Genomic DNA, 26,478 nt, shown 5'->3' with positions numbered 1-26,478 from the left:
GTGCAGCTTTATTTGAAAGCTATAAGTATATTCCCTTGCAGTAGACATAGCTTGATATGCTTATAAACAAACATGCTTGTTTCATTGATGCTTAATTCCCTTGCATTCTACTGGATTCAGTAGCTTGGTAGTGTTATCGCATAGACTTATATTTCCATTTGTCTAAAGAAAAACAAAATCCCTCTTCCATTTTGCCAGCTGTTAAACTTTTCTTCCTAAAGATCCGTTGAAGGTACTTCCCCTTAATAACTGCTTGTCAGGGCAGGCACGGATGTGACTATTACCTGCCCCTCTGTGCTCCTGGAGTACCCCTATATCCCCTCACCATAGTCTTTACCACACAAGGAGCCATTTGTTAATGCACTGCCTTCACGCATAGATTGTGCACAGCACTGGTTGGGAGTAACCATGCTACTCTGCCCTAATCCAGTAGCACAACAGCATATGGTTTGTGTTTAGTTCTCCACAGGTGTTGAATAAGTAAAGAAACCTATTTACGAAAGATAACGAATTTGCAATATTATTCTTGTTGAAATAATCGCATTATCTTTTGTCTTGCAGAGGATCAGATTCCTAGGGGCTTCCCTACCATTGATATGGGCCCACAATTGAAGGTGGTGGAACGCACTCGCACCGCCACCATGCTTTGTGCAGCCAGCGGTAATCCGGATCCGGAAATCACTTGGTTTAAAGATTTCTTACCTGTTGACACAAGCAACAACAATGGTCGTATTAAGCAGTTACGATCAGGTAGGGTCTTGTCACTGTTTCCACTAACTCCTGGACAGTTTTTAAAATTACCCTTCTCTTTCTTTATTCCTTAAATTTAATTTAAATTTTTATTTTTATTTTTTAGGTATTGATTTATCTCCCTCTTTTCTTTTTCCGTTATTTAATATGTTGTCCATGTTTGTGAGGTCATGGCCTCATCCACAATCTGTCTTCCCTTGGTGTGTTTTGCGGCTTCTGTTTACTCCACATTGCTCACTGCTGTGACTATATTCTTAATGAGTTTTAATTTACTGCTTTTTCTGCGCTACTTGATGGATCCATTTCTTTCTCCTTTCTTCGTTTTCTTTTGAAACAAATTTATTTCCACATTGAATTTCATTTCAAACTTGCAAAGCGCTCCAGTGGCTATTTCCGTATTTAAAAAAAAAATGTTCATATTAAACGTGAAAATAATTCAGTTGTATTCAAGTGTATTTTCTGCTTTCATTTCTACATTTAAACTCATTCAGGTAGTAAACATTACTGACTTTGGGCACATCTACCTTCTTTTCACTAATACAAATACACAGAAACGTGGATTCCTGAGTGACCAGTTGTGTTTTATTTAAAGTCCTTTTCTAAGTACCAGTGAAAGCAAGGGATTTAATGAGCCCATTTCTGTGTCATTGTTAGTGAGATTTGCCCACACAGTAGCTGTGGCAGTATGTGCCCATGCTTGAGGGCTTTGCCCCCTCCAGTGACTGGATCTACAGAAGTCTGCTCTGGTGTAGACTCCAGCTTTGGCCGTTTTCTCTCTCTTTACTCCAACTCTGTGTCCCGTTCTCATCCCAGGTTATTCCTTTGCTCTCTATAGATTAAAATAGAAAACGTTCTAGATTTCTTAGAACCTGTCCCTAGGCAACTGTATACTAATAACCTCTGTGCTATTGACGTTGGTAATAATATTGATATAAAATTCTAAGTTGTTAACTGCCTGTCTTCCCAGAATTCTCAGCTTTTGACCTGTCCTGTGATGTTAAAGCGTCTTGTTAACTGACTCTTTTGCTTGTTGTCAGCAGAATTGTGTAGATTAGCATTCTGTTATTGTAAATAAATAATTATTCACATGTAACATAGATGGTTTAGTATAATAAAGCTTTAACTCTGAAAATTTTGTACCAAATTATGAGGAATATAATAATATTTTTATGCTGTCTTTCTTCTCTCCGTATTTAAATCTCCAGAATCTATTGGTAAGTGCTTAGTTCTGAAGCGCACTTCACCCCCCCCACTAATTTCCATATTCAGAATATGATTATTATTAATAATAATAAAATGCATGGCATGCATTTTACTAACTGTCAGTGTAGGCACCAGATCTCTGTAGTGGCGCACACATGCATACCTCCACAGAACTGTTTATCGTAAGAACACTGTATAAATAAATAAAGTAGTACACAAGTTAATCACACAATTGTATCATAATGAGTTGCATAGGCTTCCGATCCTGAGTGTTTGTTTCTAGTTAGTTTGTAGTATTTCCTCAAATAGTATATATATACATATTATATATATACTTAAATAGCTTAGCTAGTATTTTCCTAAACTATGTCATTAAAAATGCTGTATAGTTCTTTTTTTTAAGGATACAAAAACTATAAGATATACTTCTAACCCTATGGGACCCCAGACCTAAGAACTCAGTTGCTTCTCTGAAAAAGGCAATTCTGCCTACTATGACCTTTGCCCTCTGTGGTTTAATGCACCTTGCTTTTATGATCTAATGATATGATCTAATATATTCCTGTTTACCAGTATAGTAATTCAAGTTTCTTTTAAGACCTTATTTAATCTGTAAATCTAATCGAATTCTTCTCCCCAGCCCTAGCCCCCTTCTTCTCGTACTAATGCTTCTTCTTTCTAATCTTATTTGCATTCATATTATCCACCCAGGTGGTACACCAATAAGAGGTAAGAATGCTGACCTAACGTCCCCAGAATGATCTTGCTCATTCTCCCTGTCCTTTCATCTTCTCATCTCCGTCCTGTTTTCAGATCCATCCCCATAAATGTCCATCCACCTGATTTCTTTCCCTCCGTTTGCTTATGATTCGTGACTCTCACATTGTGGACTTTCTTTTTCTTTTTCTCTCTTTGTTTTGTTCATTCCTTTATTTATGAAAATGATTATTTCCGTTGTGATATGCTTCAAAGAAAGCATATCCAGGTCGTCAGACCACAAACCAGTCACAGCTTACCATCTGTCCCTCTTTTTATTTTTTTTCCTTTTCTTCTTCCTTTTTCTTTTTTCTCTTATTTTTTTTCCTTTTTTTCTTCTTCTTTTACCTTTTTTTTGTCCAACTGGAGAAAAAAAAAGATCATTTTTTTCTTCCTTAGCTGTTCTTGTTCTGGACCAAAGCCAGGGCGGTCTGGAGAACAGTGGCAGACATGCAGAAGACAGCCTGGACCGTCTGCTTTTTGTCTTTATCTTTCAAAAGGATTTTGCTTTTGTTCTTCAATTCTTTTTTCTCTTACTGTCTTAAAAGTCAAAGAATGACTCCCCCTTCCACCTGACCCTCCTTCAGTCTGACAGCAGCGCTTTTTTCTCCACTTCTTTTTTTCTTGGATGCTCGTCTCTGGATTTTTGGATCTTCTGTCCTTCAGCCGTGGAAACAGGTTCTCAGTACTCTTGGTGGTATGTGGTATTGCCGGTTTTTCATACTTTGACTCCGTGTGCGTTTCTTTTGTAATTCTTCTTTTGTATTTTTCTTGGGGTTTTGTGACACCACACTGCTAATCCCACAGTGGATTTTGATGGGTGTCTTAGGGGATCTATCCAGAGGTCCTCGAGCAGTGATTGGTTGGCTCTTCCTGGCTGGCCAGGGCCTTGCTTTTGAACTTTTTAAAACTCCTCTAATGCGAACGCTCTTTGCTTTTCAGCAAATGTCAGAAATGATTGTAAGTTGTGGCAAACTGTCTTTCTTTTCTTAAAACGTCTGCATGTCTTAAGGGAGTTTTATTTCTTTAAGTGATATTTTCATAACTGATAATGACTAATTTTAATTTTTTTTGCTTCGTGCAGCCTTTTTGTGCTTGCTGCCTATTTTTGGCTTTCTTCCGCAGAAGACTTTCTTGAAAACTCAGCCTGGTATTTTTTTGAGCGTGCCTATCTTTTGCGCCACTTTTGTTGCCAAAATGAAACAAAACAAAAACAAGTATTAATCGTTTGTTTTATTTAAAAGCCATACTTCCTTGAAGCAGTCTCACCCATCTTCATTTTATTAGTCTAGGAGCTAAGAGTGCTAATTATGACTAGAAGTCTTGCTTGGGATAAAAAGAGATATTGTTTCCTTATGCTAGTAATGATGATGTAAAAAAATAATCTCTATATGTTTTTCTCATCGCATCATTTTCTGTCTGTGCAACTTAGCAAGAGATTGAATCGACGTTGAGTGGACCTTCGCTTTGCAGGGCTTTTCATATTGTTAAGAGGTTTAGCTTGCTCAACCCCAAAAGCCTTCTCTGACCACTTCTTTGCTGGTGTATTTTATATCCATACAGGAGCCCTGCAGATTGAACAGAGTGAAGAGTCCGACCAAGGGAAATACGAGTGTGTTGCCACCAACAGCGCGGGCACTCGCTACTCTGCCCCTGCCAATCTATATGTCAGAGGTAGGAATGGCATAACCCTGGCATGGCTTCTCCATTCAGTGTCAGGGGGAGTTGAGATGCCCACAGGGTCTGTGTGTTTATGAAAGTATTGAACAAGAGGGCTTGGTAATGATGACTGTCACTGAATCAGTTTACTATATAGAAAATTAAACTTTGAAATCTGTTGTTTTTCAAATCTCCATGAGGCTTGAGGTTTGTAGATTTTTACTTGCGTTTTTACTTCTGATTCTCTTTACTGACTGACTGTGCTTGGTATTCGTTTGAAGTTTTCTTCGTTTCTTTTGCTCTTTTCTGTTGTTTCTTATCTGCTTCCTTGCAAACCTTGAAATAAGTGCCTGGTGTGTTACTAATCAGCCCTAAGCATGAAGGTGTTTACATCTCCATGAGGTCTGCTGTGGAGCTCAGGGCCTAAAGGCTCCAACTTAAAACCAGTTGTTCCATAAAAATCCACAATTGCATTCCTTTCCCTTATGCTTAGCGTCCTAGTTAAAACACAGTTTTATATATATATATATATATATATATATATATATATATATATATATATGTATATGCATTTATATGCCGTAAAGTAATGACTGTAATTTAGGGACTACTATTAGCTGCTCTTGAAGTAAGAATGAGTTATAAAGATCCATTTGTATTTTTTTTATGAGTATTTAAACGATTGCACCTTGAGTTTAGGAATGGCTGTACCTTTCATTTCAGCTGGACGGTATCCCTGTCTTCCCCAGAGTAGTCAGAGCTAGTCCCTGAGGGTTTTGTTTGTCTTTGTTTTCTGGTGGAAATATTCCTATTCTGGGTCTACGAAGCTGAATAATTATAAGAGGCATTGGGGGTTGGGGTTGGTTGCAGCCTGTGAGGGCTTTAAGGGCAATAGAACGGGGTTCCTTAAGAAAATACCTAGCTTGATTTTGAAATTTTGTCAGAGATAATTTTGTGCCCCTGGGGATGTTTTTTTCCTTCTCTCTGTGAGGTCTGTAGCTGGGGTGGGGGTGGCCGTGAAGGTGCATTGAGAAATGTTTCTTCCCGACATTCTTTGAGGGCCCCAATCCTTTTTCTCACAATGGTGACCTCCTTTGCTGCATGAGGCATGTATTCCTTCTTCTATGGAAAATTTCAAAACAATGCTAGCTATTGTTCCTAATACTGCATTAGTCCATGAGGTATTGCTAACTTTTCCAACTGGGGTAGGAAGATGAACTAGAGCAATTAATGATGTTCAAAAGTAGTGGTTGAAAGCCTTGATATGGCCTTTTTACTCTCTCTGTGTTTCCCTTGTTTTTCTCCTTTTCCTCATTTCATTGTGTTCTGCATCAAACCCCCCTACATCCCTCAGAGCTGCGAGAAGGTTGGTGTGTTTTTTACTTTTTACCCACCTTACAAAACTACTACTTAAATCGATAACAAAGAATACAAATGAAATGAATGTAGCTGCACTGTGGTCTTCTTTTGGTCAATGGTATAATATTGCAGAGAATGTTTGGCCTTGGCTTCTGTTGCTTGCTGATGGTGTCCAAATGCAGTGCATGATGGGAGAGAATGTACCTGGGTGCATGGGAAAGGTAACACTTAACTCTCTATGGTCCAGTGCATTGGTCAGTGTTCCTGCTTTCGTCTCCTCCCCAACTCTTCCCATTTATCACCCATCTTTTATTTCAGTCTCCTCGGGGTGCCTGCTGTCCCCAGATGATGTTTTATAATTGTTCCCTGACCCTTCCATTTTTTGATATGTTCTTTGATGCCCCCAGAGTCTGTGCTGGCCCCTGCTTGCTTCAGTAACCTCTGAGTTGACTGCAGGAGGCATGCTTAGCACTTCCTTTCCCATGAATGTCTCAGACCCCCTACACCATTGCAGTGAGCCCTCTCTAATCAGAGGATTTCTGGTCTTAATTTCAGCCAGAGTTCTCAGACAGAATTCCTTACCTTGTTTTGGGGTTAAGAGGTTTATTCCCATTCCTTTCCTATAATTGCAAAAAAGCATTGTTTACTATCTGTATTTGCACTGTGTTCCTGAAAGTTAATTCCTTGGATTTAAAGTTCTCATAGTGTAAGGTTTTGCCCCTGTAGTCCAAGATAGAACCCATTCTTTCTCACCTTAGCTTTGTACCATGTCAAAGTACGCGTCTTTAAACATACCTGAACATGCAGATTATCTGAAGCAGGAACACTGAACTGTGTTTGCTTGGTGGTGGCTCTTTTTTCTGTGTCATGTTGTTTTAATATGGTCACTCCTTTTAATGTCACATCCTTCTGTGTATTTAAGATTGAATGTTCATCACTTTGAATATATTCATAAAATGTCTTTTACTGGATTCTGTGGTCATTGATGCTATACAAACTGAATGGAATCCTGAATGTGAACACCCTCCCCTGAGTCTACAGTCCTTACCTGTAACAACCTCCCCATAACCTGTAATCTTCTAACTTTCAAGTCCCCATTTCAGTAACTACACGCTGCCTTCTGTCTTTGTGTTTGTTCTTACTTTTCCACTATTTCTTCATTGTCCTTATCTAGGATTCCAGCCATTCTTTCATTGCTCTATTGTGGGCCTTAAGAGTCCATTTTGCGCATGACTCGCATGACCCAATCCAGTATTGTATCTACTGTTATTATGTGTTTCTTCTTCTGTTATTGTCAGTTTCTACACACACACACACACACACACGCACACACACACACATACAAACACACACACACACACACACACACACCGGACAGACACACACAAGACAGACACACAGAAACACTGGCATACACAGAGACACATACACATACCACATACACAGACACGTGCACAGAACATACACACACATACACATACATACACACACATACACACACACACACACACCAGACAGACGCACACCAGACAGACAAACAGAAACACTGGCATAGACACATACACATACCACATACACAGACACATACGTGAGACACACACGCACACGCACACACACACACACACACACAAGATAGATACAGAGACACTGGCATAGACACACAAACATATACCACGTACACACACACACACACACACACACACACAGAATATATACACAGACACATAGACACATATGTATATCTATGTTTGTTCCATCGTTAGTTGAACTTTTGAGGCTGTATCCCTCTAAATCTAAAAGAAAATAAATTGTTGTTTCAGTGTCCTTAAGGTTATGTTTTCCAGGGTGAGATGTGACTGCCCCATACACACATTCATATCAGCTGCGAGTACACAGAACTGAAGTCAGTCTTGCTACTCACACATGCTGATGACCTTCTGCCACCTATTTGAATATACATGCCTGCATAGAATCATTGTTATATGCATGTATGTATATAGTTTGGTGTTTCTCTTATGCATGGTGTTTGTGTACTATTAATTTGTAAATAGATTTTCTTTTTTGTGTGTGTGGAGCCTATGTAGTTCTGAATCAACTGTTGTATGACTGTGTCTAAGATATCAATGATTAAACTAAATGAATGATTCTGTGTATACACACACACCATACTTGTATGGTCTGTATTATCCACAGTTTATCTTTTTGTTGTGCTTTTGGATAATTTACAATATGTTTCAATTGTTTAATCATGTCTGTCTGGTGCATGTCCTGTGTTTAACAAGCTGCTTCATTCTTGCCTCGCATATGTTATCATATGGCCTTGTGTTTTCTTGTTCCAGTTCGCCGTGTCCCTCCAAGATTCTCTATCCCACCCACTAATCATGAAATCATGCCAGGTGGAAGTGTTAATATCACCTGTGTGGCAGTGGGGTCACCAATGCCTTATGTGAAGTGGATGTTGGGGGCAGAAGATCTGACACCAGAAGATGATATGCCAATCGGAAGAAATGTCCTAGAATTGAATGATGTAAGACAGTCAGCGAATTACACCTGTGTTGCTATGTCGACACTGGGGGTCATTGAAGCAGTAGCACAGATCACTGTCAAAGGTATGCTCCTTTTGTGTTCTGAAAATCGTACTTATACTCATCCTAGACCCAGAATTTTAAGATGAACTAATTTCTCTCTCAGCGTTTCAGTTGTCTAGGGCCTAATCTCATCTGTGGTATTCTATAAAATGTTCATGTTTTATGTAGACAGATTTCTCTCACCTTTCCTTCCCCCCTTATCTCTCTCTCCATCCTCCCTTTCTTCTTTCCTTTGTGAGATACTGGATATTGTATCTAGGGCCTTTGGCACACTGAGTGTCTGTCACTAAGCTCCATCCTCACTCCTTCCTTAATTTTCATTTTGAGACAGTGTCTCATTAAAATGCAGGCTGTAGTGGAATTTACACCATTTCCCATAGAAGTCATCAATCATTGATCTCTTGCTTTAGCCTCCTGAGGAAGTAGGATTATCTATTTATTAATAGAATTCACATTCAGATTATTTCCTAAGATATTAGCAGTCTAAGTTGGGATAGTTAGAAGGAGGTCTGATTTAGTCATTGAGCAGACGGAATCCTGAGTGCTCCGCCAGGTCCGCTGTTCTTGTAAGATGGGTGGCTTGCAGATTTTGTACTGGTCCAAATTTTTGATAGGGATCTTAAGAAGAATATTAATAACTGTCATTAGATGCATAAAATCTCTGAAAAAGCGGAAATAAGAGAAAGTGCTGAAATCAGTATGGCCTAATAATAGATGCTCTGTCTGATGGCCCTACCATTAAGAAGCAAAATGTAAATGGATCTGTTCTATCTTAGTTCTGTCCTTCACCTTGCATATATGAATACTCATGAAATATTCGCTTCTCCAATAAATGTGCTAAATATAGCTAAAGTAGTACCTTCTGTGAAAAAATTTCTCAACAAAAAGGGAGTTGAATATGTGTGAATACCACTTTCTTTTACGCAATACTTACATAATTATAGAAAACTTACAAATAGGTCACAATGAGGGTGATTTGAGTGTCTGGCCAGTGTCTGGTATTAGTGCAAAGTGAACGCAATTCACCTTGCCACATTGGAAACATGAATTTAAAATGTGCAGCATACTTATTCCTAATTGATAAATCTGTGAGTGAGTATCTATTAAGTATGTTTTATTGTATAACAACAAAAGTATACATTATTTTTATTGCAGACATATACTGTCTTATGTATCCTTAAAGTATTAAACATATTTGTCTTTGTTCACACGTTATAGATATACAATGTCAGTGAAAAATATATGATAATGCAATCATTGGTGCCACCTCAATAAACCCAACCTTATTTAAAAAAATATTACTTACCTGAAAAAATCAGACTTGTCCACTTTACAAAAAGAAAGAATAATTCAATAAATGTTTTTGTTACTAATTTTAGTAAATTCTCTTTGCTAAGTGTTGTAATTCTGAAGATACTAGTCATATGCAAATATCAAGCAACTGACTTTTATTATAACTGTTTGAGCTTCAGATATTTGAGGTTTGCCAAAGACATTAAAGATTTTGCAAGTGAGAGTCACACCAAGCTAATTAACATATTCGCTTTTGTAGCTTTGTTTTCCTGAATCTTCTTACCTCCCTATCCTTTCTTACCTCAAAGAATGAAATATAAAGGTAAAAACTTAAAAGAAAAAGAAACAAAACAACATAGAAAGGAAGGCAATGTTTGATGTTCCTAAGCTGCCATCTCAGGGGTTACTGTGATTCTAGCCTTATAACAGGAAACTAGTCTGATTGAGCACTATCTTCTGGGTTCTTTCTGTCCTTTTTCTTTTTTTTATGGAGGGCGGGGGGTCGGGATTTATTATTTAGAGTAAACCTTTCAGATGAGGTGACCAGTAAAGATGGCTTGTACTCTTAAGCTTTCCTTTTTGAATTGACTTCTGTTAAAAGGAAAACAAATCAAATCTCTAAAAAGACATATTTAAAGGAGTGGATGGGCGGTGAAGAGGTGGGGCAAGGGCCTGAAGGAGAGGAGGGAAGGAAAACTGTGGTTAGTATGTAATATACGATAGAAAAAATTAATAGAAAAGTATACAGGTGTTTGTTGACTAGCTATTGTCTCAGATATATCCACTGTAAAATACAAGAATATTATTATTGACAAAATACTTTAAAAAGTGATTTGTGAATATGTCATTAATTTTCTAGGCCATTGAAATAACTATGAAGAAACAACACAGGCCTCTTCAATTATTAAGCAGAATACACTGACATAATTCTTCCTTAATAGATTTTTAGATAAATTATTTTAGATAGGTTATTTATAAGTATCTTAGTCAAGTTTTCTATTTCTTGATTAAACACCATAACTAAAAGGAACTTGGTAAACAAATGGTTTATTTCAGCTCATACTTACACATCACAGTTCATCACTAAAGGAAGTCAGGCCAAGAAAACCTAGAGGAAGAATTGAAATAGAGGCCATGGACGATCACTGCTTGCTGACTTGCTCATCTTGCTTTCTTATATAGCCCAGGACCACTTGACCATGGGTGGCACTACTCACAATATCTGGGCCCTCCCATAGAAATTATTTATTAAGAAAATACCCATAGGCCAGTGTTATGGAAGCAGTTTTTAAATTGTGGTTACCTCTTCTCAGATAACTCTCAAACTTGTATCAGATTGATCCAGAACTAAGATCCACTGACAAATTCATAATTCATTACAAATAAAAAAAAGCACTTGGGTACTAGTCCATTAATAACAACTTAATTTCATTTGCATATATTCTATATCTAATGTTTATTGGTATTTATTTTCAATATTAATGTACTGAATTCGGGAACAAGTGACTAAGCATCTAAAATAAAAATTACAATAATTGCAGTTACTGTTTTTGAGAGTCTCAAACTGTATGCATATTATTGCATTACCTCATTAATCATCACATGAAATGTAGCTGATCAACTGTATAGTACAACTCCAGTACTTACAGCTTGTCCAGTGTTCACATGAGGAAATTAAAGCCAAAAAAAATTTAAGTGATTTATCCAGGATCACATAGTAAATAAGTGGTAGATTTGAATACAACCCCCAAAATATCATCAAGATCTGCCAGTAACATGGGATCTGGACTACCTCTTATGTATTTTACTGTTCTCTTGACTTAGTAGGACAGCAGATTTCAACCTGTGGGTCATGACCCCTTTTGGGTTCAAATATCAAATATTTACATTATGACTTAAAACAATAGTATAATTACAGCTATGAAATACCAACAAAATAATTTTATGATTGGGGGACCCCTAACATGAAGAACTGTATTAAAGGGTTGCATTAATAAGAAGACTGAGAACTGCTGTCTTAGGATATGTTACTTTGCTTCATCTGGATAAATCTTCAATAGGTATATAATCTGGTCAGACTAACTATAGTGTATAGTGATATAATGATTGATGTAATACTTAGAAAAGATAGTCATTATCTTTTTTTCTGTCCTAAAGCCTTACCCAAGCCTCCAGGAACTCCTGTGGTGACTGAGAGCACAGCTACAAGCATCACACTAACATGGGACTCTGGGAATCCTGAGCCCGTCTCTTACTACATCATTCAGCATAAGCCTAAAAATTCTGAAGAACCATATAAAGAAATTGATGGGATAGCCACCACACGCTACAGTGTTGCTGGATTAAGTCCCTACTCCGATTATGAATTTAGAGTTGTTGCTGTCAATAACATTGGGCGAGGCCCCGCAAGTGAACCTGTGTTAACTCAGACCTCAGAACAAGCACCATCCAGTGCCCCACGGGACGTTCAGGCACGCATGCTGAGCTCTACCACCATTCTGGTACAGTGGAAGGAACCTGAGGAGCCAAATGGACAGATCCAAGGATATAGAGTTTATTATACAATGGACCCCACTCAGCATGTCAACAACTGGATGAAACACAATGTAGCAGATAGCCAAATCACTACTATTGGCAATTTAGTACCCCAAAAAACATACTCTGTCAAAGTCCTGGCTTTTACCTCAATTGGAGATGGTCCCCTTTCTAGTGATATACAAGTCATCACTCAGACAGGAGGTAAGTCTGACAAGATGGGACTAAGGTAGGTGGCTTGGAAAGAAACAGCAAAGATAATGTAAATCTAAGTCATTGAGATTTTAAGCCTAGACATTTTACTTTCAAGCTTGCCTTAATCTATGAAAATTTAGGCCCCCTTTTTTCTAAGAATCTTTAGAAGGGCCACATTACTACATACAATATCTAGTATATACAAGCACCACGTTGTTAATCCTGACTATGCATTAATACATTTTCTCTGGTTTCACTGATGGAATGCACTCGTGACTTATTTTCCTGGCTGGCATAGCCTTTGTAAGTCCTGTGACCTGGTGTGTTTATTTCCTGTCTTTGTAACCCTAAATCTCAAGCACATTGACAGCCAAGTTCGCTTTATTTTACTTTACTGCTGTTATTTGGTTCTTCTGAGCTTGTTCACAGATTCTTCCCTTGCCATAGTATATGGAAGATGACTGCAAGCGTATGCTTCACCACAATTATAGCAAATCTATATCCCTTCATTATCTGGTGTTTGCTCTTCTGGGGTATTTATTTGTTCAGTATATCAATATGTAAGAAAATGCTGTAGACTAATTTAAGGCTCTCATTGGAAAATAATAGAGGTCTATGAATATTGTTCTAATTTATCCTGACACTTAAACGTGTGAACTGTTAAAAAATTTTTTATTATATCCAGCAGCTCCATAACCATAAAATATCAAGGAAATATATGGGCATTTTGTTGCACTTTGAGCTTTCCTCATGATTTGACCCTAATGTTGGAGTGACATAATCACAATCTAATTCTTAAGGTCAGCCAAGCTTGGTGAATTTGGATGAGTTGCTTTTTCTGTCAGCTTTTTGTCACTGTGATAAAACACCAGAATCAACTTAAACAAACAAAGATATATATATCCAAATATATATATTAATCCATGATATATATATATCATAGATTAATTCAACTAGAGGATATGACTTTGGCAGCAAGTATAGTGAGGGTCAAAAAAAAAAAAGCAGGTTTAGGTCATATGGATACTAAGTATAAGGGAAATCAAAAGTCCCTGGAGACTTCTAATTACCATCATCTTTAACAGGGGGAATTTTCTAATGTGATAGTTTTAGTGTTTTTGTATCTACTAGGTATTTAGTGGGTAAATAAACCTAGAGAGTATATAAATTTTATCATTATTTAAAATTACAAAAGTTTTAAAAATTAAAATTAATTTCAATTCTGAACTATTTCAAGTGTTTTGAATAAAATTAAAGGAGAAGCATTGTTCTTAAAAACATTGTTATACTCAGTCGCTAGATTTAGCTAAGTTTTATAACCACAAATTTAAGGCTAACAAGCTGCAATGCTTTAAATTATTTTTAGGGGACAAAGGATTTAACTACCCAAGAAACAAGATTTTCCTAAAACAAAATTCTGTCAAAATATGCAGATCCCTAAGACTCATGAATATCTTTATATTCAGAATACTGAATTACAGAAACTTATCCTATCCCAACTTAGTAAAAAATGTAAAAGTGATATTTAAACTGTATATTTTGGATTTTTTTTGTTATTACCAGAGGACATGAGCATAGTTTTATGGAAGTTGCAGCAGTGTGAGAGGACATTTGAGTTATTTTAATCCAATAAATTTGGTTTTGGAAGGTCTTGTTTAATTCAGTTGCAAAGTTTAGAAAATGTACTCAAATATATGAGGGTGTGCTATGTAGGCTCTCAGTCTCTTTCCATCTCTTTCTGACAAATGGATTTTTGCATGAAGTCATCTCCAGCCACCTTCTGTAGTTGTAGCTTGAATACTCATGGAGATGTAAAAAGGCCGAGTACCAATGTCTGCCTAGGTCAGGAGTCTAATACACCTCACCAAGTAGCACCGTGATTGGTTGTGTCCTGTAATCTTCATTAACAATGGCCTGGGATATTAGTGGCAACTATGGAATGCCAGGTTTTCAGTTCTAGTGATGTTAAGTTAATGCTGAGCCTTCTCATTTCCTTCCTGATGATTCCTAGAATCATGAATACACAAGAGTGTGTTACCAGCATCAAATAATCCTCTTTGATGGTTATATAGAAATCTAGGGAAAACATAATTTTCCCTATGGTTTTTGTTTTAGTAAATCTATAAAACCATACCATTCAAAATAATTTAAGTTTGTTGTAATTACATTGAAACCAAAACGTGTACTTTGACATCTGTGTCTGACAAAGTGCTTTTAATAGAAAAGTCATCATTTTGCATTTTACCTAAGAACAACTGATATCCTGACGGATCGAAATTGGATATTTATGTAGTGCATTCCTAGTGGTGGAGAAAATTAAATCATGAGCACTTCCCCTTGTCTGTGACTATTAGTTCAGCTGACAACAATATTTAGATATAAAATACACTTTTATTAAGATTATTGTTTTCTAGAAATATGGGTCCCCTCCATTTTCCATAGCTCGATTTTCTGGCGTGATAGTTACTTACAATTAGTTTAACTAGAAGATATGGAGAATGGATGAATGTTGACAAGGTAAACATTTATACAGACGGTCCCAGCCCTTTTATTCCAACTACAACATCTAGAAAGAGAAGAATAAACTTTGAACTTTTCAGGAATTGGTTATTGTAATCTTATAGGATGACTATCTTTGGTAGAAGGAACAGAGAACTGATAAGTCTTAGGAACTGCATTGTCAGGCTTTAAAATAAATGTCGCTTTAAATTCTTGCTAACAGACATGGTAACCCTTAAATTTTGAGTTGAGTCATTTCTGAGCTTTCTTTTAGAAAGAATTTCTGATCTCATTTGGAATAATAATTGGACAAGTCTTCAAACTCCTTTAAGGGAATTTGATGGAGAATGGCCTTAGATTCACAGTGCCTTTGAGGACCACCATGAATTTCTAATGCCTCATCTCCGAAATACTGGGATGAGAGATGTACACCACCTTCTCATTTTACTTTTAGAATTTTAAGGATTCTACCACAAACTATTAAAATTAGAACATTGTTAAAAAACAACACCATTGAAAAATGTTCTTATCACTTCTCGGCCTTTTGGCTAAGATCAAGTGTGAGAAATGTTCTTACATAGATGTCTAGAACTTTTTAAACCATTTCATTACTTTATTTCTCCAGGCCAATGTAAGCAAACTAGAAAAAGCCTGCATTCTAATGCTCAAAAAGCTAATTCTAATGTAAGGCTTTCTGTGAATGATTTTAAAATTTAACGTTTTGTACTTACATTTACTGACAGTTGACAATATGTTGTGTCATTCTCAGATCAGACACTTTGCTTTGAATTGTGTTTACTATTAGACTCTGACTCACTATCCTTTGCCATTGTGCTGGATACATATGTTTTTAAATATGTGCCTCCTGAAAATACTTGTTACCTTAGCAAAAACAAGGCTTCTGTTGACTTTGGCTAAGTTCATTCTTACAGTACACTGAGATGAAATTGCAGTCTGGTAGGGACTCTTCAGAGACAGTCACTAAATTTTACACAAACACTGATGCCTTCTAGTGCATTAGCAATTCAGTCTAATTCCTTAGTTCTTCATTTATTCATATTATATTACAATATAGTAACTGTAGCAGTAAGCAAGTACTTGAAATTCATCAGTTCATTATTATTCTATGTTAGGATTAATAATTCTTATTTTTATTTCTTTGTGGACATTAAATTGTCAAGTAAAATACAACTAACCAGATATAAGAATTGTTTATGTATAGTTTTATTTCTTTATATTTCGTCTATTATTTATATACCTGTGCACACTGTGTATATATATTTATGTATGAAGGTGTGCAGTGCATTAGGTAATGTGTGCAAATATATGTGTATAGGTACAAATGCCAATGCATTCATGCAGAGTTCAGTGGAGTGATATCAGGTTTCAAGCTCTTTTACACTCTGCCTTATTGGCCCGAGAAAAGGTCTCTCAATTCACCTGGAACTAAGATGGTAGCCAGCAAGCCCAATGACTATCTTGTTTCTGCCCTCACAGTGCTGAGACTAGAAGCATCCATGGATATAACCACCATTTTGTATACATACTGGGATTGTGAGCGCTGGTCCTCACCTTTACACAGACAATGCTCCTACCAAAATTGCTATTTCCCAGGCCTAAGTATAATTTTAAAGAAGTATCTACTACATGTTTATTTCTTCTTTTCTCAATTTGAGTTTTTATACTGATGGCATATTTCCTTTTTTGATATATAGTGATCACATTTAAATTTCTAGATGTGCATTTATTTTCTCATCAGTTTTAGTAATGTGAAAATTGTTTCTTATCCTTGATGTTCAGTTAATTAGTGCAGAAAGTGTTACAACACAGAAAAGCTCCTACCTGAAATGACAATATGTTTATAAATAAAATCTAGTACAGGAAGAAAAAGGAATGTCAATAATGAGGTCTACTAGGTAAACCTGAGAGGAAAGCCATGCAATATATATATATATATATATATATATATATATATATATATATATATAGTATATATATACTATATATATATAATTTCATATATATATTATATATGAAAAAGTATGTCTATAAATTTATATATTTAAGTATATGTAAGTGTGTATATATTAAGAAATAGGAATGTAGGTGTTATGATGGTTTGTATATGCTCGGTCCAAGGAGTGTCACTATAGATGGTGTGGCCTTGTTGGAGTAGGTATGTCACTGTGGGGGGTGGACTTTAAGACCCTTATCCTAGCTGCCTGGAAGCCAATATTCTCCTAGCAGCCTTCAGATGAAGATATAGAACTCTCAGCTTCACCTGCACCAAGCCTGCTTAGATGTTACCATGCTCCCACCTTGATAATAATAAGTTGAACCTCTGAACGTGTAAGCTATCCTCAATTAAATGTTGTTCTTTATAAGACTTGCCTTGGTAAAGTGTCTGTTCACAGCAGTAAAGCCCTAACTAAGACACGAGTTGGTACCAGGAACTGGAGTATAGCTGTGATAGACCTAATCATGCTTTTGCTGTAGATTTGGGGACTTTGGATTTGGAAAGCATTGGAATGCTTTAAGTGGGCCTTAATGGTCTGTCCTAGAAGGAATATAGAAGACTTTGTTGCTGTGAGTGATTTGAACTGTGCTGACCTGGCCAAAGAGGTTTCAGTGGAGAAGAATTTTAGTATATGGTTTAAACACTGTTTTTGTTGTATTTTGGTGAAAAATGTGGCTGCTTTTTGTTATTGTCTGAAGAGTCTGCCTGAGGCTAAAGGGAAGAGATTTAGATTAATTGCTTTTAAAAAGGTCTCAAAACAGCCTGGTGTAAATTCTATTGTGTGGTTACTAAAGTTCACCCTTAAGAAGAGCATTTTAAAGAAAAGGAGCAAGTTGAGAAAGGAAACATAACAAAATATGGTTCAAGGGTTCACTTAAAGGAGCACCAGGAAGTAGAATGGAGCTGAATCCCATGTTCAAGGACATTGCATTGAATTAGGGAGTAGTGGCCTTGGGGAAAGCTTCCACCCAGCTAAGTTTAGGTGCAGGCATGATAGTACAAAACTTTACTCCTAGGAGGCAAAGACAAGCAAATCTGTGAGCAAATTCTAGGTGCAAAAGAACTTCAATCTAGGCTGGGTCAACCATACCTTTAATCTCAGTGTTTAGGAGACAGACATGCAGATCTCGTGAGTTCAAAGTCAGCCTACAGAGCAACTTCCAAATCAGACAAGCCTAGGTAGGCAGTGAAGAAGGTGGGAAACAAAGCTGGTGATAATGTAATAGAACAATGGGGTTATGCTCCAGTCCCAGCATGCAGCAGAACTCAGCAGCTTTGGCCAAATGGCTGTGGCTTTAGAGTAGAGAACAGAAGGGACCACTGGGACACTTGATGCTAGTTAGCTGGTGCTAAGGAATTAGTGGTGATTAAGAAGAGACCAGCACCACTGAGATGTAATCTTCTGGGAAGTTTTTTCTGAGGGCACAAAGAAGCTGTGTTCCAGAGATAGCCAAGGCTATACCACCTACAGCAGCTGTACTTGGTAATGTATAAGAGTTACTGGCTTTGAAGGCATGAAGATGTCATGAAGAACACCTGAGGCTTGGCACTATGAAAGGCCATGGAAGGCCATTGGTGAAAGTACAGCTTCAGTTGCAGCTGTTAACCCAGGACTGAAGGGGTCATGCAAAGGATTTGAGGCTTGTCACCATGAAGAGGTCTTATGAGAAGCTACTGGTGAAGCCTAGTTGCAACAAAAGACCCCAGTGTATTGGTGATGGCAGTAACATGAGATGATCACCAAGAACAGCAGCAGCAGTGGAGTAGATCAACTTGAAGTTAGAGTGCTACAGAGAGCAGAGCTGGAGAAATATGCTAGCCCTCTGGAGGAGCCCAGCAGATCATGTGTGGATCCCAGACATGGAAACATGAAGCTGTAACACTGAAGTTGCCTTGGAGACCCCAAGATGTTTGATATGCCAGAGCCATGGACTATCTGTTAAGGAAAGCTGATACCAGGAAGTGTGATCAATTCAGGAGAAAGAAGTTTGTTATAGTCAACAAAGATGAAAAAATGAACTGGAGATCTGAAGACTGCTCTGACATCTGCCATGGAGCTGTACAGTTTAGAGTTTGCCAACATGGTTTTCTGCCTTGCTTTGGGGATTACAGTTAAGTGATTGAATGAATCTCAGAAGAGACTTTGAAATTTTGATTTTTAACATTGTTCAGGCTGCTATAGATTATGAGGTTCTTTGAAGGTATAGCCTCCATAGGCTTATCTGTTTGAACAAGCCTATGGGGATGGTTTCTATATGCTTGCCTCAGGTAGTAGTAATATTAGAATGTGTGACCTTGTTGGAATAGGTGTATCATCATTGGGGGTGGGCCAGTATTCTGCTAGCAGCCTTCAGATAAAGATCTAGAACTCTCAGCTCCTCCTGCACCATGCCTGTCTGGATGCTACCATGCTCTCACCATGATGATAATGAACTGAACTTCTGAACCTGGAAGCCAGCCCCAATTCAATGATGTCTTATAAGAATTGTCTTGAGCTAAATGGGCTGCAACCCCATAAAAACAACAATGCCAACCAATCAGAGTTTCCAGGGACTAAACCACTACCCCAAGACTATACATGGATTGACCCTGGGTTCCAACTGCATATGTAGCAGTGAATAGCCTTGTTGGGACACCAGTGGAAGGGGAAGACCTTAGTCCTGCCAAGGTTGGACCCCTAGTGCAGGGGAATGTCAGGAGGGGATAAAGGGGAGTGGATGGGGGGAACCACTCATATGGGGGAGAGGAAGGGGATAGAGAATTTATGGACAGAAAACTGGGAAAGGGAATAATATTTGAAATATTATTGTCCTGGTCATACTGTCTGTTCACAGCAGTAAAATCCTAAAACAGGTGTAAAACAGGTCTTCTGGCACAAAATTTGTTATGTAATATAAATTGGTAGGTGATAAAATATTCTTTATTTCTGGATAGTTTGAAGAAAGCAACTATGTTAATATTGAGTCTCGTTAAAATATTTCCATACACACACACACACACACACACACACACACACACACATGCTGCATATACATATACATATATATATATATATATACCTACATATATATGTATGGAAAGAGAGAGAGAGAGAGAGAGAGAGAGAGAGAGTATACTTCTTCAGACACACCAGAAGAGGACAGGTCATAGAATCCTATTACAGATGGTAGTGAGTCACCATATTGTTGCTGGGATTTGAACTCAGAACCTCTGGAAGAACAGCCAGTGCTCTTAAGGGATGAGCCATCTCTCCAGACTCCAGCGTGTATATTTTTATAATGAGCATTTAGACAACATATTTGGGGACTTAAAAATATATCATTTATTTGTCAGCAGTTTTTCTTTTTCCTATGAAGCTTCAACTCATGTTGGTTGTTTCTAATTTAAAAACTAAACCCAAAGAAAGGTTACCCTTAGTTCATCCCTCAATTTCCAAGGTAGTTTGACTTTTGGCATCCATAGGCTCTTGATGAGCATGATGGAATGAAAGGGTAACATATAGCTCTGCTCTATATACTGAGTTGAACTTATTGAATAACGGATGCTTTAGATGTTATGTTTGTGAATTCAACATTTTTCCATCACTGACACCTGAAAGGTTTTTTTTTTAATGTAGAAAATACATTAATATCTTTTGAACAAATTTTGAACAAGAAAAAAAAAGAAAGAAATATTTGTATGTTGGGCCTGGCTGGGCACTCATTCTACAAAGTATCAATCTACTGATGCTTAGCTAGGGTTGGTGTCTCTCTTCGGGTAGATATGTTGGTCCAAAGCCCCGATAGACTATTCCTATTCATCTAGGTGTGCACTTCTTATCTGAGGCACTTAGATCTCTACTGCATGTTTAGAAATGTGCTTTAACCTATCCTCAAAACCACTTCAAAATGAGTCTGTAAATGAAAAGGAAGAAAACCTTCTTGCCTATTACATGTCAAGACTTTCCATTAAGTCATCTAGCTAACACTTGTATTGTCCAAAGGTTACAAAAGGAAAGGAAGCTGTCCCCTCTGGGATATCGATGTTCCTATTCAATTTATTATTTAGCAGTAAGAGCTTTTTACAGAACCAAACAGAATTAGATCAGTTGAAGATGTGTCACTAAACAAGAATGAAACCTTGAGACCAAATGGCAATACAGGAAGGATAAATTAAAAGCAAAAGCCAAACAGTGTAAGTAAGCAAAAGTTAATTATGTTGCTAAGATGGTTTCAGTCAGTGTCAACTTGCTAGCCTTAGGCAGGAAACAAATCCTAACTCTAGTGACTAGTCCAGAGCCCCTTTGGAATTGTCTCTCTTTCTACTTCTTGGAATCGGAACTGGGTTCCAATTTTGGCTTGAGTCACATGTTAGCACAGTCTTCTTTATTCCACAGAGTGGTGGAAATGGGGAAAGAAATAAACAATATAGAAGAATTAGTGACTACCACGTATTCATTTGCATGTTACAGCAAGCAACCCTTTGATCGATTGTCTGGATAGTGGAACCCAGTGACAAGTGTCCTCCCTGCCTTATAGCTCTTTACTGTCACTGTAGCATGACCCAGGCTTTTGACTTCTCCCTGTCAGATAATGCATTTGCCGTTTGCCGGTCACCATATGCTTTTATTTCCTTCTGAGCCCCTTGCTTTGCCCCTTGATCTTTTATGTCCCGTTGTCTTTGTCTTTCTGTCTGAATGATTATGTGAGGTCATTCACTGGGCAGGTGCTGGGGAAGAGTGATAACCTGTTCAGGAAGCAGTTCCCAGAGGCACCAAATTAATGAGAATCTCATGGTACAGACTTTGAGGTAGTGGGATGAGAGGAGAGGGGCAGACGAGGACTATTTGTGGCCCCGAGCCTTAGTGCAAACATGAGTGAGGCACTTTTTCACAGCACGCACAGTTACTGAGGCTGATGGCTATGGCTCCTAGAAATAGACTTTAAATACCTTTAAGAAAAGCAGTAAGGTTTCCTTATTCTGTAATCATGTTACAGATAGATACTTGTTGTAAAAGAAAAACAATACATTCTGTACCTACAAAGACTTCTCCAGTGAAAATTATATCTATAGCATTATTTCTATATTTTTATCATATATCATCTATGAATCATGTTATTTCATTTGTGTTTCAGAATGTGCATTCTCAAGAAACCAGAAAAAATACTTTCGAAGTTCCTTTCTGCCTCCCGTGGCCTAACTTATTCTTGTTATATTATTGCTCTTGTTCTTGGTTTTTATAAAATACACTTCATTTCTCATGTGAATCTTGGAAAATATAGAAAGATTCAGTCACAACATACATAAACACTCCCTTATATTAGGGCTAATGGATAAATTATTGAGCAATTAACAAAACAAGCATGGACACCAAAAATCAGAAAACACAGTGGCAGAAGCAGCCTGCTAGATGTGCCAGTGAGGCCTGGTGTACCTCAGTCTTATGGATCATTCCTCGCGCATAGCTAACATGGACAGGTTTTAGTAAGGAAGCTTGGATTATGAAACATTATTAAGTAAAGTATTTTAAGCTAAATAAGGTTTGATTATTTATAATATCTCATGTGTGTTTCTTTCAAATAATCAGGTAGACTGAGTGACTGCCATGAGAATCATAACTGACTTCTGTTACCATAATTTCATGATGACTACATCTTGTAATCTTAGTAATTTGCAGTAGTTTAGGACTAAACTACTAGGGATGATAACTCTGCTTACATTCAGTCAAATAATTACACTCTAATGCTTTAAAACTTAATGTCTCTTCATTGTTATTCATTGTCTCTGTGTGTATGATCATGTATATGTGCGTGCATGTCTGTATGTGTTCCAAAATATATACGTGAAACTTGATCAATTTGTATAATGTTACATCTATTTATAGGATTTTAGGGTTGACCATCTGGTATTAGGTAATCAGTTGGTATTAATCTAATTAATTAAACTTAATCTAATGCTTTAAATAGGTATACGCACCTATTTATATATAATAGAGCTCTGTTTTATTTTTTCCTAACTCTTTTCTAAGATCTAAATATTTAAGATAAAATTTTGAGGGTTTATTATTGCCTGTACAATCTATTAATGGTCAAGGTAGAATTTTATAGGCATAATTAGTGTCTTAAGTTAAGGTTTTATGAGAAGAGACACCACGACCACAGCCATTCCTATAATAGAAAGCATTTAATTAGGTCTGGCTTGCAGTTCAGAGATTTGGTCCATTGTCATCACAGAGGGAGGCATGGCAGCATGCAGTCAGACATGGGACTGGAGAAGGAGATTGGTCCATTGTCATCATAGAGGGAGGCATGGCAGCATGCAGTCAGACATGGGACTGGAGAAGGAGATTGAAGGTTGGCAGACATCAGGAAGAGAGAGAGCCACTGGGCCAGCATAAGATTCCAAAACCTCAGAGCTCAGGCACAGTGATAAACTTTCTCTAACAAAAACATACCTACTCTCACAACGCCACATGTCGTAATCCTTTTACATACGTTATTCCCTATGAGCCTATGGGGAAGATTTTCACTCAAACCAACAAAATTGGACTTCAGGGGGAATCACTATCCCTGAACTCAAGCAGTATTACAGAGCAATAGTGATAAAAACTGCATGGTATTGGTACAGAGACAGACAGATAGACCAATGGAATAGAATTGAAGACCCAGAAATGAACCCACACACCTATGGTCACTTGATTTTTGACAAAGGAGCCAAAACCATCCAATGGAAAAAAGATAGCATTTTCAGCAAATGGTGCTGGTTCAACTGGAGAGCAACATGTAGAAGAATGCAGATCGATCCATGCTTATCACCCTGTACAAAGCTTAAGTCCAAGTGGATCAAGGACCTCCACATCAAACCAGACACACTCAAACTAATAGAAGAAAAACTAGGGAAACATCTGGAACACATGGGCACTGGAAAAAATTTCCTGAACAAAACACCAATGGCTTATGCTCTAAGATCAAGAATCGACAAATGGGATCTCATAAAACTGCAAAGCTTCTGTAAGGCAAAGGACACTGTGGTTAGGACAAAACGGCAACCAACAGATTGGGAAAAGATCTTTACCAATCCTACAACAGATAGAGGCCTTATATCCAAAATATACAAAGAACTCAAGAAGTTAGACCGCAGGGAAACAAATAACCCTATTAAAAAATGGGGTTCAGAGCTAAACAAAGAATTCACAGCTGAGGAATGCCGAATGGCTGAGAAACACCTAAAGAAATGTTCAACATCTTTAGTCATAAGGGAAATGCAAATCAAAACAACCCTGAGATTTCACCTCACACCAGTGCGATTGGCTAAGATCAAAAACTCAGGTGACAGCAGATGCTGGCGAGGATGTGGAGAAAGAGGAACACTCCTCCATTGTTGGTGGGATTGCAGACTGGTAAAACCATTCTGGAAATCAGTCTGGAGGTTCCTCAGAAAATTGGACATTGAACTGCCTGAGGATCCAGCTATACCTCTCTTGGGCATATACCCAAAAGATGCCTCAACATATAAAAGAGACACGTGCTCCACTATGTTTATCGCAGCCTTATTTATAATAGCCAGAAAATGGAAAGAACCCAGATGCCCTTCAACAGAGGAATGGATACAGAAAATGTGGTACATCTACACAATGGAATATTACTCAGCTATCAAAAACAACGAGTTTATGAAATTTGTAGGCAAATGGTTGGAACTGGAAAATATCATCCTGAGTGAGCTAACCCAATCACAGAAAGACATACATGGTATGCACTCATTGATAAGTGGCTATTAGCCCAAATGCTTGAATTACCCTAGATCCCTAGAACAAAGGAAACTCAAGACGGATGATCAAAATGTGAATGCTTCACTCCTTCTTTAAATGAGGAAAAAGAATACCCTTGGCAGGGAAGGGAGAGGCAAAGATTAAAACAGAGACTGAAGGAACACCCATTCAGAGCCTGCCCCACATGTGGCCCATACATATACAGCCACCCAATTAGACAAGATGGATGAAGCAAAGAAGTGCAGACCGACAGGAGCCGGATGTAGATCGCTCCTGAGAGACACAGCCAGAATACAGCAAATACAGAGGCGAATGCCAGCAGCAAACCACTGAACTGAGAATAGGTCCCCCGTTGAAGGAATCAGAGAAAGAACTGGAAGAGCTTGAAGGGGCTCGAGACCCCAAAAGTACAACAATGCCAAGCAACCAGAGCTTCTAGGGACTAAGCCACTACCTAAAGACTATACATGGACTGACCCTGGACTCTGACCCCATAGGTAGCAATGAATATCCTAGTAAGAGCACCAGTGGAAGGGGAAGCCCTGGGTCCTGCTAAGACTGAACCCCCAGTGAACTAGACTATGGGGGGAGGGCGGCAATGGGGGGAGGGTTGGGAGGGGAACACCCATAAGGAAGGGGAGGGGGGAGGGGGATGTTTGCCCGGAAACCGGGAAAGGGAATAACACTCGAAATGTATATAAGAAATACTCAAGTTAATAAAAAAAAAAAAAAAAATTGGAAATAATACTGAATGTTACATGAAGTCATAGAGACCTTTTTTTACTCAATTGTAATATTCACAACTATGTAATTAGCACTTTTATGTTTCAGGCTCTCTTAAGCACATGTAAAAATGTTTCTTTTTATAGGTTTTGATATTATAATACAATTGCAACATTTGCCTCTTCCCTATCCTCCCAGCAAATCTCCACATACTTCCCACTTTTTCAAATTCAAAGTGTCCCTTTCTTTGTTGTTATGTGTTGGTCTGAGTGAGTGTGTGTGTGTGTGTGTGGTGTGTGGTGTGTGTGTGTGTGTGCATGTGTGTGTTCCTGAATATGTATATGAAACCTGATATCTGTATAATGCTCCAGATTGTATAATGTATTAATCTATGTGAATGATTTCAAGGTTGACCATTTGGTATTAGATAATCAATTTGTATCTCTTCCCTGGGGAAGACCATTTTTCCTGTTTTCAGCATTCCTTACTTAGTTGCTTGTAGTTCTTTGACTAGGACTGAGGCCTCCTGAGCTTTGCCCCTTTCACCTTTGCATGTTTACGGATATCATGCTTTTCCAGGTCACACTTAGGCAGCTATGTTAGTGAGACTTCATGGGGATAGCTTCTGACATTTTTAGGAGACAAAATTCCCATACCAAACTCTCTGTTCCTCTGTTTTTTTAAAATCTTTCTGTCCCTTTCCCACAATGACCCATGATCCTTAGGTGAAGGAGTTGTGCTGTAGATGTATTAGTTGGGACTGTGTTCCACAACTCTGCATTTTGATCAAGTCTATGTTTTTGTAATGGTTTCCATCTGATGGCAAGCGAAGTTTCCTTAATGAGGGGGGAGAACTATACTTATTTGTAGGTAGACAAATAAGTATGTAAAATGTAATAGGGACTATATGTGTATTTTATATGAATTATATATTACAATATTATTGGAAATCCACAATTTTACTGTCTTTACAGCTGAATTCTGAAATGTAGACATAATGGTCTTGTTAACTACTTTATACTGTGCGCAACTTCATATTGTGTGCATATTAAACTACTCAAGGACGGAGACAGTATTCATCACATGACTTTTATCCTTTTGAGAAGTATAAATGAACTGTCTTCAAGGAGGCCCTTATATCTCAAATGTCTCTT

General features: G+C 37.8%; 1 protein-coding gene across 45 annotated transcripts in view; it reads left to right on the top strand.

The window, feature by feature from the left end:
• The window catches only part of Ptprd (protein tyrosine phosphatase, receptor type, D), a 2,322,278-nt gene that overhangs the window by 2,127,930 nt on the left and 167,870 nt on the right, over window positions 1-26,478 (top strand). For 22 of the 45 annotated variants that reach the window (XM_063288539.1, XM_063288540.1, XM_039111455.2 and 19 more), the window contains 7 exons: window positions 562-750; window positions 1,956-1,964; window positions 2,665-2,682; window positions 4,273-4,383; window positions 5,723-5,734; window positions 8,067-8,336; window positions 11,766-12,347. In XM_063288539.1, coding sequence (XP_063144609.1) covers window positions 562-750; window positions 1,956-1,964; window positions 2,665-2,682; window positions 4,273-4,383; window positions 5,723-5,734; window positions 8,067-8,336; window positions 11,766-12,347 — 1,191 coding nt within the window. The remainder of the gene's footprint in view (window positions 1-561; window positions 751-1,955; window positions 1,965-2,664; window positions 2,683-4,272; window positions 4,384-5,722; window positions 5,735-8,066; window positions 8,337-11,765; window positions 12,348-26,478) is intronic. The other 23 variants (XM_039111462.2, XM_039111461.2, XM_063288574.1 and 20 more) reach the window with 5 other exon arrangements.

This window comes from Rattus norvegicus, chromosome 5, assembly GCF_036323735.1.
Source record: "Rattus norvegicus strain BN/NHsdMcwi chromosome 5, GRCr8, whole genome shotgun sequence".
Lineage (NCBI taxonomy): Eukaryota > Metazoa > Chordata > Mammalia > Rodentia > Muridae > Rattus > Rattus norvegicus.
The sequence above is the reverse complement of the archived record's forward strand: the minus strand, read 5'-3'. Positions and strand labels throughout refer to the sequence as shown.